Below are 13,780 nucleotides of genomic sequence, written 5' to 3' on the forward strand. Positions count from 1 at the left end.
CGGTCAATAAATATTTCACAAGTGGAGGGGAGGGTTGTTCACAGTAACAGCGATGGGTGTTTTTCATCCTGCCAGGTCACTCGGCGGCGGTTCGGAGGAAACAGCGGTTTTTCCTGGAACACAGAGCGGGTTGAGGCGGCGCCGCGGGGCAGGTCAGGCTCATCCCCAGAGACACCCCCTCCCGTCCTGCAGCGATTCCCGTGGTCTCCATTGATCTTCTGTTCTTTGCTTTGCACAACAACTCCAAAACGCACCTTACCCTGTGCTGTAGGGTCAGGCTGCGGTATGGAATCTACACCAGGAATGCCTTTCTGTCTGTATCTTCCTGCAGCTGCTGATACAGTTCCCGTGTTGATCAGTAGAACCAAACGATGCATTTTGAATGTGTGCAAAACAGCAGCCCAACTACCACGCCACCAAAACGGCTAATTTTACCTTGTCTCTATTTGCTTTCTGGTACATGTGCAGTAGGTACCATACAAATCACCTTTCAGTCACTAAGGAGTAATTCTGACTAATCAATTTAACTACGTACAGTTGGACAATTTGCTAATGTTCACGAGAATTGAGTGGCTTTTGATATTTAAGTGGCCTCTTAAACTATGAGCTTAAGGAATCACTGTAAAGTGATGAATTTAGGGTACGATACTGCTTTTAATTGACATACGCTTTAAAGTAAATAGTATTGGCTTTAAGAAGGGCTATTTTAAAGGTGTCTGATTATTGGAAAGCTGTCTGGAATGTCATGTTCTTTTTTGAAAAGACAGGTTATTTGGGGTTGCAATGTAATCCTGGGCACGTGGACTCTGCTCTGTTTGCATTGCTTGCAAAAGAGGTCTGAAGCGATTGCCACATCCCTATCCCTGGTATCTTTTTTTATGCACAAAATTAAATCCCTATCTCATTTGGGTGAGATTAAGCTGGAGCTTCCCCTTCGCAACCCACTGTTGGGTGTCGCTGAGCCTGAGCACAGACCAGGGTTTACCTGCAGAGCATGGTGATGCACTCGCTGTTATCCCTGCACGAGGCTCCGACGGGCCTGAGCGAGACTCCTCTCCAGAACGGCGTCATGCGCCTCTCCCGTGCTGCCCGGGCCGGCACCGCGGCCGCCTGCGCCTGCAACAGACGAACCGCGTGGGGCCACCGTCACAGCCACCTGTGGCCACCGTCGGAGCCACGGTGACCGTCAGAGCCGCGGTGACCGTCACAGCCACCTGGGGCCACCGTCAGAGCCGCGGTGCCCGTCAGAGCCGCGGTGCCCGTCAGAGCCGCAGTGCCCGCAGGCACTTGGTCATTCTGGTGCTGAGGTCGATAGCATTATGTGAAAAACTTTAAATCTCCCTCCTTTTCATTGTAGCGTGCTCTGTTGAAGTATAATTGCTTGTATCCTAACCCCAAAGAAGTGAGAAGTATGAGAATTAGCTACATTTTTTAATCTTGGGAGAGACAGCACAATTACTGGCTAAGTTATGCCCCAGAGTAACTCAGTATTCACTAGGCAGTTACTCTACGTTTTTATGGTGCTGAATCCTCTATAAGAGCTGCACTGTCACCTCTAGCTCCTGACGGTTATTAATGCAAACTATAACAGTTTTTATAACTGCCTGACGGTTTGCATTCCCACTTCAAATAGCTCCATCTCTGTTTACCTGGCTGAGCAGCAGCGTGCAGAGCAACAGGACCAGCGTCCCTTTCCACCAGTGCATCTTGGCAGAGGAGCTGTCGCTTCACCGCAGGACCAGTTTTGGGCAGAGGGAGGAAAAGCCCCAAATAGAACTTTCCAAGCTTCAGCTGGATTTTTATAGACTTCATTCTCTTATCGTTGCATCACCTGTCAGTCATTACAGGAACAAAGTTCGTTTCGGAGCGAGAGGGAATTACCAAGTTAGCATCTGCCGGAGCGATCTGGTTCAAGGCCTGTCTGTCGAGCTAATGATTTACTCTCCTTCCACTTGTACTTTGTCTGCCCAGCACACCAGATGTGCCAACTGGTCCTTTTTTTAAAGCCTACCCAATGCATTACCAGAACCCCGCGCTGGATTTGCAAGCCAAAGGGTGCCTGGCCCGAAGTGTTCTGGTAAAGATAAAAGCCGTAACGTTACTTGACGTTGGTGACATTCCCGGTGTGCACGGCTTTGTCAGCTGAGCGTGTTGCCTTAACCTTGTTTGGAGCAAAGAATCACGCTTTTGATTCTGCCTCTCAGTCTTGGTACACGAAAGAATCACGAGGAACGTACTTAACCTTCCTTTCCACACACACAGTATTTCAAAAGCAGATGTAATACTTTGCAGATGGGTTTGGGGATGTAGAAAGCGTGTCATGCGTGATAAATAATAGACTTCTTCCAAGGATCCCAATGTGTCATTAAAGATAATAATCTCTGAACAAATAATCCCCAAAGTAACACACCATTCGTCTCTTAAAAAGTGCCATGGCTCCCATTGATGTGGATGGACAGTTTGCAATTAATTTGTTTGTTCCATTGTGACATGAGATTGCAACATCCTAGAGAAAAGGATGTTGAAGAGCTGCCTGTCACCTCATCTTCTCTATAATCTTCTCAGTTTACAGACCCTGGGACAGATGGACAAAGTGGACGTCGAAGGTTCCCGGTCTGTACATGGATGTGCTGGGACTTGCTGCTCCTCCTCCTCATCCCTGAGGTTTTGTGCCTCTGGCTCCCACATCTGTCCCATGTACGTCACATCTGTCCCATGTACGTCACATCTGTCAGGTACAGGATTTTTGAGATTGCAGAGTAACATAAAGAGAATATCAACTCATCCGTGTTAAGTGTGTGCAGGTTTGGGAGCACACAATGTTCTAAGTTACTTCAAGTAGGAAAGTACTGCATAAAGCAGCGAACAATATTTTAGCTAAATTGCAAATACAAACCTGGGTGTAATAAGCTGCCATTTTCTGTGATTGCTTCACATGGAAGCAGAAGTGCCAGCGTGGAAGGCAAGTTCCTTAGGTTAAGATAATGCCATGTTGTCAGATGATTGCCCCTTAGCCCAAACTTCACCAGGATTAAACAAAAACCTTTCCCAGCACATGGTCTGCAGCCACTATTGGAAAATCTGTTCCTTCTGGGGTTCTTCTCATACTCTTTCCTCTGCCCTGTTTGTCTTCCATCCCTGGGAGGAGGAATCAAACCCCTCGTTATTTTACCTTCCTGGGTCTTATGAAGCGAAGGAAACGGGTCAGCGAATCGTAGCACATCAAACAGCCAAACTTCAAATTTCTCGCTTGTTTTTTCCCATGAAGTCCTTTCTTTATGTGCATCTCCGTTCCCGATTCTGCTGTTGCCACCAGGCGCTGGTGTAGAAGAGGCAGGGAAGCGGGAGGCGGCAGCAGGAGGGCCTGACGGCATCTCTGCAGATTTCCAGGTTGGAAACGGCAGCTTTGCAGCTGACAGCAGCGCCCTCTCCAAGGCCTCGTTACCCAACGTCTTTGCCTACGTGAGACTTGTATTTTGTGACGATATGTCAAAGTTGTTGTGTGTCATGGGTTACTAATAGTGTCAGCAGTTTCTGTCTCTGTTCCACACCAGTGCCCGGTGGAAACAGTTCATGTACTCTGTGCAAGAAACTGGAGGAAAAAACAAAATAAACCAAAACTGGACCAATTGTTTCCACGTGTGCAAGTCCAGCACAGCAAAGGTGCACCTTACAACAACCAAAAAAAATCCCCACAAAACATTGGTACTCCTGACATTTAGCAACAGGAGAACAGAAATTAATTAAGATGACTGAGAAATTTTCACACTCCTTGTTCAGATTCTGAAATACCCAGCGGCTGAACTCGCGAATGCCCCGTGTCCAGAGGGGCTGGATCCCTGCCCCGGGGCCTGGGGGAGCACGGGGGGCAGAGAATGGCTGAGGGGCTGGGGAGCCGCTCGAGGGGCCGCGGAACAGCTTGAGGGGCTGGAGAGCCGCTCGAGGGGCCGGGGAACAGCTTGAGGGGCTGGAGAGCCGCTCGAGGGGCTGGGGAACAGCTCGAGTAGCTGAGGAAGCACTCCAGGGGCTGGGGAACAGCTCAAGGAGTTGGGGAATGGCTCAAGTTGCTGGGGATCAGCTTGAGGGGCCGGGGAACAGCTCGAGGAGCTGGGGAATGGCTCAAGTTGCTGGGGAACCGCTGCTGGGGATCAGCTCGAGGGGCCGCAGGACAGCGGGCGGTGCAGCGCAGGGTGCGCGGTCCCAGCCCGGCTGCTGCCAGCACCGCGGTGCCGCGCTGTTTGCTGTCGTCTGGCAGCTGGTTCAGTGGGAGTTCAGCTGGCTGTGAAACGGGGGCAGAGACCTTGTGAGCTGCTGCGCACCTTCGGCAGAGCTGAAACGCATTGAGAAACTGGCATTCACTGAAGCTGCCAAGGGAGCGGCTCACCCGTGCTCTCCTGTGGGCTACGCAGCCACTGCCACGGGTGCTCCTGGAGGCTCAATAAGTGGGACACAAGCACAGGTTGGGAACGAAACCTGCCTCTCACCGTCTTTGCCAGCTCTCGCAATTGCAGTAGCCAGTTCCTTGCTCCCCCCTTGCTTAAGCTGCCTAGAAATACCAACGCACTGAAGCACAGAGTTAATTTAAACACAGGATATTTTTGGCACAACAGGCAGCACTGGACAAATTGTGTTACTCCTGTTTCTGCCACCCTCAGGAACACAAGAGCAATAGGAACAGCCCTGAGGCTGAGCTTAGTCTCACGTGCTTTTTAATTAATATGAAACACCCCAAAAGCATAAAGTGTTCAGCTATAAAAACTGCATTAACCCCCAAATTCCTGAAGTGATTGAGCATCCTTGTCTTCCAGACAGCCCAGCCCTGAGCAGCTGAACACAGGGAAACGTCACTGCTGCACCGCGGATAAGATAAACCCGGTACCAGCTCCAGGAGCAGCACGGCTGCAGATAAACGTGCTACTTTGTGTGGGACACGAGCTCGAGACAGCTCAAGACTGAACAGAAAAACTAAGGAGAAAGGAACAGCCAGATGTTCTTGACCTTGAACGCTGCAGCTTGTTTTTACACTTGGAACCCTGGGGTGAATTTCCTTGTCACGTACTTAAGTGACTCTACTAACAGCACTTGTTTTCAAATCAAGTGTTTAGCAGTTTCCAAGAATAAAACCTCTAATCCAGCCTACTAAGGCTAATTAGATATCAGAATTGCCGTTAATCATCTGATCAACGTTGTTAATTAATATGATAACCAGGTAGCAGCGACTGCCACAGAACAGCCCAGGTTGGAAGGGACCTTGGAAGCTCACCCGGCCCAACCTCTGTTGGGAGGGAGCACGGACGTGATTTCCCAGCGCCTGTCGGGCACATCCCCACGACCTGCAGCGAGGGGTGGTTCTCATGGTAACAAACTCCTGTCTGACGTGGGGATGAAGCCTCCCCGGTGCAGGTCGTGCCCGCAGCCGTGTGGCTCCGTGTGAAGGGAGAAGCCCCTGTCCGGAGGCCAAAGTCCACGTTCCGTCTGAGCCACCCGCCAGCTCGGGCAGCTTTGGGCCACGCCACATCGCAGGGCCTGTTTGTCAGACACATCAGGGTCAGAGGACAAAGGAGTGACGGAAAGATACAGGGAGCAGCAAGTTCACCTTGGAGCCAGGATTTCAAATCACCGCTGGCTGAGCGGCCCCGGCTCCGCTGGACGCACCGGGACACCTTTCAAAGAAAAATGAGTCAGAAAAGGCTGGAAATGCTCTATGCTTATGGAACTTTTGCCTGATTGTCACTCTGTACAGAGTGAACCGCACAGGGATTTGATGTTTCTCGCCTTAAACATCTCAAAGCACAGATTTCACACAAAGTCACGGGGCAAAGTTGAAGTTTATTAGATGAGACTTATCTCCCTCTTAATGCCCTTATAGTCATGTGAACAAGCTCGGCACCAGCAGGTTGATAACACAGCGGGGTGAGGATCTCCTCCTGCACTCGGTTACTGGTCGTGCTCATAGTCAGCCGGGTTCTTCCTCTTGAGCCGCTCGAACTCCTGCGTGCCCCACGAGTACAGCAGGTACGCGGCCACGAAGGCTGGAAGGAGACGGGACACTCAGCCCCGGGGTCACACCGCCCCGGGGTCACACCGCCCGGCCTCCCCGCCCCAAAATGCCACCAAAAAAGGGGGGAAACCCGGGCGGGTCGCTCCCCGACACTCACGCGGCACCACCTTGAAGACCTGGGAGCTGAAGCGGCGCCACACGTTGGGCAGCGCGTCCGAGAACACGTTGGGGAAGGCGCGCTGCTCGAACGGCGACAGGCTGTAGGTGATGATGTGGCGGACCCGCGCCAGGTTCCCGAAGTGGATCCCCATGGCCAGGCGGTGTCACCTTCCCCGGCACCCGGCGCCTCCCCCGGCCCGGAACGGGAAGCGGCGGCCGGGCGGGCGGTTCCCATTCCGGGGCGGGCGGGAGCTGCTGCCGCCCGCCGGTGTGGCTGTGGAATCACCGCTGTAAAGTCACCGATCTGCTGCGGATCACCGCTGTAAACTCACAAATCGCTGCAAACGGAAGCAGTAGATCCCGGGGGCGCTGGCCCTGAGTGGGGGGTTCCAGAGGAGAGGCGCTAACGCTTCACGCGTGGCGGCGCTCAGCAATCCTGCCATGGACAGCAGGTACAAGTTCACAGTATCGCAGTGTCACAGTATGTTTGGGATTGGAAGGGACCTCAAAAGCTCATCCAGTGCAATCCCCCCGTGGAGCAGGAACACCCAGATGAGGTTACACAGGAAGGTGTCCAGGCGGGTTGGAATGTCTGCACAGAAGGAGACTCCACAACCCCCCTGGGCAGCCTGGGCCAGGCTCTGTCACCCTTACTGAGAAGAAGTTTCTTCTCAAATTTAAGTGGAACCTCTTGTGTTCCAGCTTGATCCCATTACCCCTTGTCCTATCATTGTTTGCCACTGAGAAGAGCCTGGCTCCGTCCTCGTGGCACTCACCCTTTATATATTTATAAACATTAATAAGGTCACCCCTCTGTCTCCTCTTCTCCAAACTAAAGAGCCCCAGCTCCCTCAGCCTTTCCTCATAAGGGAGGTGCTCCTCTCCCTTAATCATCTTTGTTGCCCTGCGCTGGACCCTCTCCAGCAGTTCCCTGTCCTGCTGGAACTGAGGGGCCACAACTGGACACAAGATTCCAGGTGTGGTCTCACCAGGACAGAGCAGAGGGGCAGGAGAACCTCTCTGACCTACTGACCACCCCCTTCTAACCCACCCCAGGTACCATTGGCTTCCTGGCCACAAGGGCCCAGTGCTGGCTCATGGTCACCCTGCTGTCCACCAGGACCCCCAGGTCCCTTTCCCCTACACTGCTCTCTAATACGTAATTTCCCAACCTATACTGGAACCCGGGGCTGTTCCTGCCCAGATGCAGGACTCTACACTTTTCCTTGTTAAATTTCATTAGGTTATTCCCCGCCCAACTCTCCAGCCTGTCCAGCCTGGTGCCGGGGACGGTGTTTTCCTGCCTCTGCAGCAACGGGTCTGGAGCATTAGAGTTACTATTTGAACGTGTCTCACTCAAGGTGATGCAGTGTTGTCTCAATCTTTAATCCGTTACTGGGGTAACATCATTGTTTCTGAGGCTGCGTGTAACCGACCCAAAAACGTGTTTTTTTCAGCTCAACTCCAGTGCGTTATCTTAAACAGGCTTTGCTGTTTGTGTCAAACAAACATTTAACTTTATTTTGCCTCCTGGGTGAGGCTGAATTCCCACTTTTTGTAAGGGATTAGCAGGGTGATGTTGCGTTGGGCAATTTGATGTAAACCAACCAAATGTAGAGACTTTGCGCTGCTTTTTTTTATTTGACAGCAAGATGTTTGCCTTGAGCTTTTGGCCTTTATTTCAAATACACATTGAACTAGAGCCAAAGCCGTTTGAAGCTCAACAGTTCCAGGCCAGCACGACCTTCAGTGAGGGACTTCGTGTTGGTAGAAGTGACACGATGTTTCCACATGGTAGAAGTTACATGGTGTTTCCACAGATCAGGGTTCTTCAGACTCTGAAAAGTGGAATTAATGTCACAGGCAGGATCTGAACGGGGCTCTGGGGAGGCGGCTTTAGGAAGTCACAGCATTGATGTATCAATGCATTAGAAAACAACTACTTTAAAAACCAGTGCTAGAACAAACCAACCCCCAACAAAACACACCAAACAACACAAAACTCCCTGCCAAAGCTGGTTTTGTGTGAGCCCCGCCTAAAGCTCTCCCAGCTTGGGTCCCCAGCCCAAAAGCAGCAGTTTTGACAGAACTCTTCAAACTAGAAAAGTTTAGGAAAAAATAAATCAACTGTAGTAAAGATTTGGGTTGAATGCTTGTAGAATTAAAGCACCATCACCTACTACTCTATTGTGAGAGGAAATGAGGCTGTGGCCCCACATTTTCAGGCTTCAGTCTACTAAACCAATTCAACAGAATTTAAAGAAACTAATTTAATAGGCTTCTATTTATTTTTAAGCTGACATGATGGAACCTTTCCTCATAGCTCAGAAAGCAGCAAGTGCTGTTGCACATGCGGGATCCTGCACCCTGACCCCAGGAACAGCTCGTGCTTGGTTCTTGAACTTGATCAAACCTTTCTGTTGTTAACAATAAGCTGGTGCTGGGCCTGACTCAAATAGCTGCATCATTTAAGTTTTTACAAGTTGCTACACAGCTTTCATTAAATTCCTCCCACCCCTTGTTGGGAAAGCCCAAAGAGCACGACAAAAAAAAAGCAAGAAACAACCTTGCAACTCGATACAGAACTGTAAGGAAGAGTTTTCTTGCGTAGAAACACGGTAAGGAAAAGGAATGAAAAGTAATTTTAACACTCAAGACTTTCCTCTATTCCCAGACACTTCTGCAGATGTCACAGGGAAGATTTCTTTATGTGGAGCATCTTTATGAAGATGAGCAGGCGCTGAACGTACATATGCATGATAGGCATTTATTTCTTTTTTAATCTATAACAAAACAGCTTAAAATAGACATCTGGAAGTCGCAACCTTTTGGACATTTTAAATGCAAAATTTTTCCAATAAAAATATATTATTTACAATTTCACATTCTCGAAAGGCCGAGTGGCTACAAAAACAAGTGCTGTGATGCAAACACCCTCTAAATGCCAAATCCTAACTGATTTAGTAGAGCTCTTAGAGTGACTGAAGCTACGGGTGCTTTGAGAATGCAAAAATACCCAAACCCGGAGTAAAACCAGCCAGGGCTCTCCCACTACCGACACGTGCACTTGGTGGCTATCATGTCCTCGTACTCTTTGTAGACGATGGAGCCGTCGGGCTCGATGGTGAGGACGCTCAGGGGGCTGTATTCGGCGGGGACGCAGGAGGGCTTGGGGACAGAGGGGTCCAGCCGCTCGTAGATGAGGTTCTGGACCATGGTGTGCACGGGGGAGCCGTAACGATGCCCCACGACCCTGGGGCAGTCGCCTTTGCAGTACTGGGGGCTGTACCGGTGCGGTGCGATTATCCATCGGTCCCACTTCAGTTGGCTGAAGCTCAGGCGGAAGTTGTGAAGCTCACACTCGTTTTGAGGGAACAGAAATTGTTTGAAATACTCGCTGAGATTATAAGGTGGAGTTGCCGGTGCTTCTTTCAGATTCTCATCTCTTCGCTGCCGAGAGGCCCTTTTACCCTGTGAATTCTCTTTCCCTTTGTCACTCGCAGGATTAAGTCGCGGACCGTTCCTTTGCCGGGGCCGCACGGGGTTTTTCCATGTGTGTCTAAGCGCGTTCCACCTGTGATAAGCTTGCTCACTGGTATCGTTCAGGTACAGAAGAAGAGAAGGGGGGACCAGCACCATATTAATGGCATTTTCCAGTTCAGTGTTCTGTTGTGGATCACCCAGCAGACAAGTGAAGTTCACGGCCATATGGATATTCCTCCTCTTAGTAGCAATTAGAGGCTGGAGAAAAGAAGTCACATCGATCTCAACCCACTTGCGTTTTCTAACTTGGAAGTGCAGGCTAAAAGCTAAAGAGTGAGAAAGGCTGGGACAGACATGGCTGGAAAAGTCGTGCTCCTTCACGGACAAATGGCAGGTGCCTGTGATGGAAGAAGAAACGGGAGCCGACGTGTCAAAGGAATAGAGCAAGACAGACTTGAGTAGGTGCTCCAGGGCAGTAACGCGATCCAGGTTGAAGAGCAGATCCACCGAGTGAACATCTCCTGAGAAGGGAAACACCATTTCGTAGAGTTAGTACATTAGAGTATATTCCCCCTAGACATAAATAACATCACGTAGCAGATAAGCAGAAATAATCCAGCAGCAGAAGAAGCCAATGTAGATGCCCTCCCTGAACTCAGTTACATGGAGTTCCTGCTTTAGTGAGGGACATAAGATGTAAAAATTAAGAAATGACAACAAAACCAAAAAAACTCAGGGTTTTAAGAAGTATTAAGATTAATGTCATTAAAACAAACCAACCAACCAGTACAGGAAGAAGTTAGCCATTGTCTTTTCAGTCTTGATATGGTGAAACAGAAACTAGAAACTCCAGGTTGTATGAGCCGTTAAATGAAACGGCTGGAGTTTTAAAGTGAACGCTTTCAGAGCTTTTCAGCACTAACTCTGGCTGTTCTTCCTACTTCTCCTATTTAAATCTCTCGACCAGGAGCTGCCGGCAAGTCTGAGTAACAGCAAGGCAGGAATTTCTTTGTTAGCACAACTTAAAAAATTCTCATTCTTTCCTGAGCGTCACTTCTCTTTTATGCAAACTCGGCAGTAGAAGGAAACATGATGCCCCTTATGTACAACCATTTTTTCCACGTTTCTTACAAGTGATTGTAGAGTTTTCTCTGATTCATAACAAGATAAATCAGCCCAAAACCTCAGTATGGTCTTGAACATAATCCCACTTGGGCAGCTTTTCCCAAACCATGGAGAAGTCTTTGTCTAATGCCATTCAAGGAGAAGCAGGTGATGAAAACTCGTAGGCTTTAAGAGCAGAGCCATCAGGATTAGAACAGCGACAGCTCTAAAGAAATGAGATAGTTTTACATTATGGCACAAGCACAGAACACGTGGAAAACCCCCAGGTAACCCCTGCAGCTGCGGCCGCCCCGCACGCACCTCTCACCAGGTCCCTGTGGCGGTGCTCGTGCTCAGAACACGGAGTGAAAAGTCGCACGGTGTTGTAGAGGTGGCTTTTGTTGGCCTTGGGGATTCCCTCCTTGGTGGCCGACATCCTGTAGAGCCTCTTCATGTACCGAAGGGCCCTGGCGTCCGGGCGCAGCCGGGGGGCCTCGCCGTCCCAGCGCCGGGCGCCCCGCTCGGCCAGCACCTTGAGCAGGGGCGGCAGGAGGGCAGAGCCGCGTTCCGCGCCCCCCGGCAGCTGCAGCACGGGGTTCAGCTCGCTGGAGCCATCCCCGGGAGCCACCAGGAGCCCGGAGAGCCGCTCGGAGCCTGCGCGGCGCTGGGGGGAACACTGGATGCCAGCGGAAAACCACTGAAGGCAGCAACAGAAGCAAACGCAAATTCTCCAAGTGCTCTCCATGCTCTTTAGGGCTACAGCCCAAAAAACGACTCCCCTAAAATATTCAAGAAAGAAAGAGGAGCTGAGCCTTATCCCTTATATATGTTGCAGCTGTGGGAGGGGAGGGGGTTTCCTTCTGATTAGAAACCAAGGAGGAAGATCCGCAGCTGGTGAACTGAACCCTCATGCTTGTTGGTGTTGAGGCCCATGGAAGCAGCTTATAAATTCATTCCTTATTCAGAGCAAACCTTTTCCGCATCTGGATCCCAGGAGTGCGTACCGGCCTCCAGAGGGGGCTGCGGAGGCAAGATGGTGTCGGGTACTCTAGTTAAATCCGTGTGTATTTGCAGAAATAAAGCTAAATATTACTGCTCTTAACAATGATAAACTAATTAAAAATTTAAAAAATTTTTTTTGTTTTCTGCTAATGTATTTCTCACATTTCACATCTCTATAGACAAGAATGTCCACTTGAGAGAGGGGTAAGTGTGTCTGTAGGACCATCAGATTGGCTTCCATTCCAGCACACTGCACAGATTTACCTCCAGTTTGAGGTGCAGGATCCAAAAAGCAAAGTCGGTCCAAAAGGCTCTAAATGGGGTCATATTGATTGCATCAGAAATATTCAGAAACTCTTGTAGCTGAACACAACTAAAAGGATGGAGTTTAGTTTTATTTAATTGGGAAAATACAGGGAAACAAATCTGTTTTCGTGGCAGTTGTTTTTAATGAGAACTGTGCTATCAGTAATCTAGTGAAATGTCACCCCTAATCTAACTTGCACATCTTAAGGGTTCTGAGTGAGGCTTTGCTGTCTCGGAGAGTGTTCAATTACCTTACAAAGATGCTGGTCTGGCATTTTTAAACTTGGAGAGGAAGGTTAATTCAGATACCAGTCTGCAATATGAAACAATTTACCCTTTTCCGCTGATTTGATTTGGGCAGGAGGGGGACACCGTTGCTCCTGAGGTCAGCCGTGCTCAGCCTGTTCTGGATACGGTGATCTGTACTTTGATTAATGCTAAAAATCCCCCCTCAGCCAGGTGTGCTCACACCAAGCAAACCCACCGCTCCCTCCCTCGGGGCTTTGAATTAGTGGCACTTTAGTTTCAAACAAATGTAAGTACAGTTTCTACTGTTCCGTGACAATTCAAGCTGCCCTCTAATCCTCTTCACACACTGCATGTGCATTCCTGCTCTCTCTTTTGCACTGATTTTCGATGCTATCAGATCTTGTGGTGGGAGCTGAAACGATAGGAAAATAACCCAACAAAAAGTGGATATTTGCTTTGCCTCTCTGCAAGCGCTGGACAAGCTGAGGACAATGGAGCCTGTGGTGGATAATTCAGGGCTCAATGGGGCACGAGTGGTACTTCTGGCTGCTAAATGCATAGCAAGTCCCCAGCCATTATTCTGTAGGGTGAGTGCCAAAATAATCCTACAGATTTCTATATATACACTGCATTGAAGAGAGGATTCTTAAACATGTAACTTCCAAACATTTTACTGAAGTGGACTGAAAAGTTTGTGAAACGGGTGAAAGAACACGGAGAATTTTAACTGTAGATTTAAACCTTGCCCTGCCAGAGACATCCTGCTCTTTTACATAGTCTCATAAAATTCACCCACATTTCTCAGCTGTCAAAGAGAAGTCAAAGTCCAAATGCTTCCACTTTGTACAAGTGAAGGTTCTGGGGGGCCATCTCCGTGTATGGGGTTTCTGGGCTCTGTGGCATCAGCAAAAGCCTAAAGGTTGAGGTTTCGTTGTGCACTGTCTGCAAGGAGCATCGTCTGTGGCATCGACGTGTTTCCCGTGGGTCTCTGAAGAGCTGTTACAGGACAAGTTCTGCGTGTGCTTACAAGGGTGACTGCCCACGGGGAGCCTGGATGAGACAGTCTTTTAACATAGTTAATTTGTTATTGAAATAAAACTTGTGAAGTTAATGAACAGCACTGTCGTTTGTTTGCACCTGCTGTTTCTGTTGCAGGAAGGCGCTATATATGTATATCTCTCTCCACAAAATGCACCTTTCAGAATATATTTAATGCATTTTCGTGCCGCTGCTGCCAGGGTGGGCTTCGCCTTTTCCTCCTCGACTTCGGGCCTTTTCCCTGTGAAGTTTTCCCCTGCCTGGGGCTGAGTGACCCATTCCTGGGCTGCATACGCCGTACGGAGCTGTGGGGCAGCCCGGTCTGCGGCTTTGTTCGGGACAAAGGTTGGAGGTGGTGACCTGCTGCTTTCAGAGCATCTTCTGGTCATTTAGCTATAATGCGAACTCACACAGCACTACAGCCAGGTACAGCTTACG

General features: G+C 49.5%; 3 protein-coding genes across 3 annotated transcripts; all 3 read right to left on the reverse strand.

Moving 5' to 3' along the window:
• Positions 1-76: 76 nt before the first annotated feature.
• On the reverse strand, positions 77-1,706 carry LEAP2 (liver enriched antimicrobial peptide 2; the record flags this gene model as incomplete). The annotated part of the gene is made up of 3 exons (XM_080353298.1): positions 77-113; positions 986-1,116; positions 1,650-1,706. The coding sequence occupies 3 exons, from the start codon at positions 1,704-1,706 to the stop codon at positions 77-79; spliced, it is 225 nt and encodes a 74-aa protein (XP_080209424.1).
• A 4,103-nt stretch (positions 1,707-5,809) lies between these two features.
• On the reverse strand, positions 5,810-6,352 carry UQCRQ (ubiquinol-cytochrome c reductase complex III subunit VII). Its single transcript, XM_080353495.1, has 2 exons — positions 6,159-6,352; positions 5,810-6,032 (listed from the first exon to the last, which is right to left on the reverse strand). Exons 1-2 carry the CDS (start codon positions 6,310-6,312, stop codon positions 5,938-5,940), a joined length of 249 nt encoding a protein of 82 aa, XP_080209621.1. The 5' UTR covers positions 6,313-6,352; the 3' UTR covers positions 5,810-5,937.
• A 2,859-nt stretch (positions 6,353-9,211) lies between these two features.
• GDF9 (growth differentiation factor 9) lies at positions 9,212-11,492 on the reverse strand (the record flags this gene model as incomplete). The annotated part of the gene is made up of 2 exons (XM_080353567.1): positions 9,212-10,164; positions 11,069-11,492. 2 exons carry the CDS (start codon positions 11,490-11,492, stop codon positions 9,212-9,214), a joined length of 1,377 nt encoding a protein of 458 aa, XP_080209693.1.
• Positions 11,493-13,780: the final 2,288 nt, after the last annotated feature.

The sequence above is a fragment of the Nesoenas mayeri genome (assembly GCF_963082525.1).
Source record: "Nesoenas mayeri genome assembly, chromosome: 14".
NCBI classification, from domain to species: Eukaryota; Metazoa; Chordata; class Aves; order Columbiformes; family Columbidae; genus Nesoenas; species Nesoenas mayeri.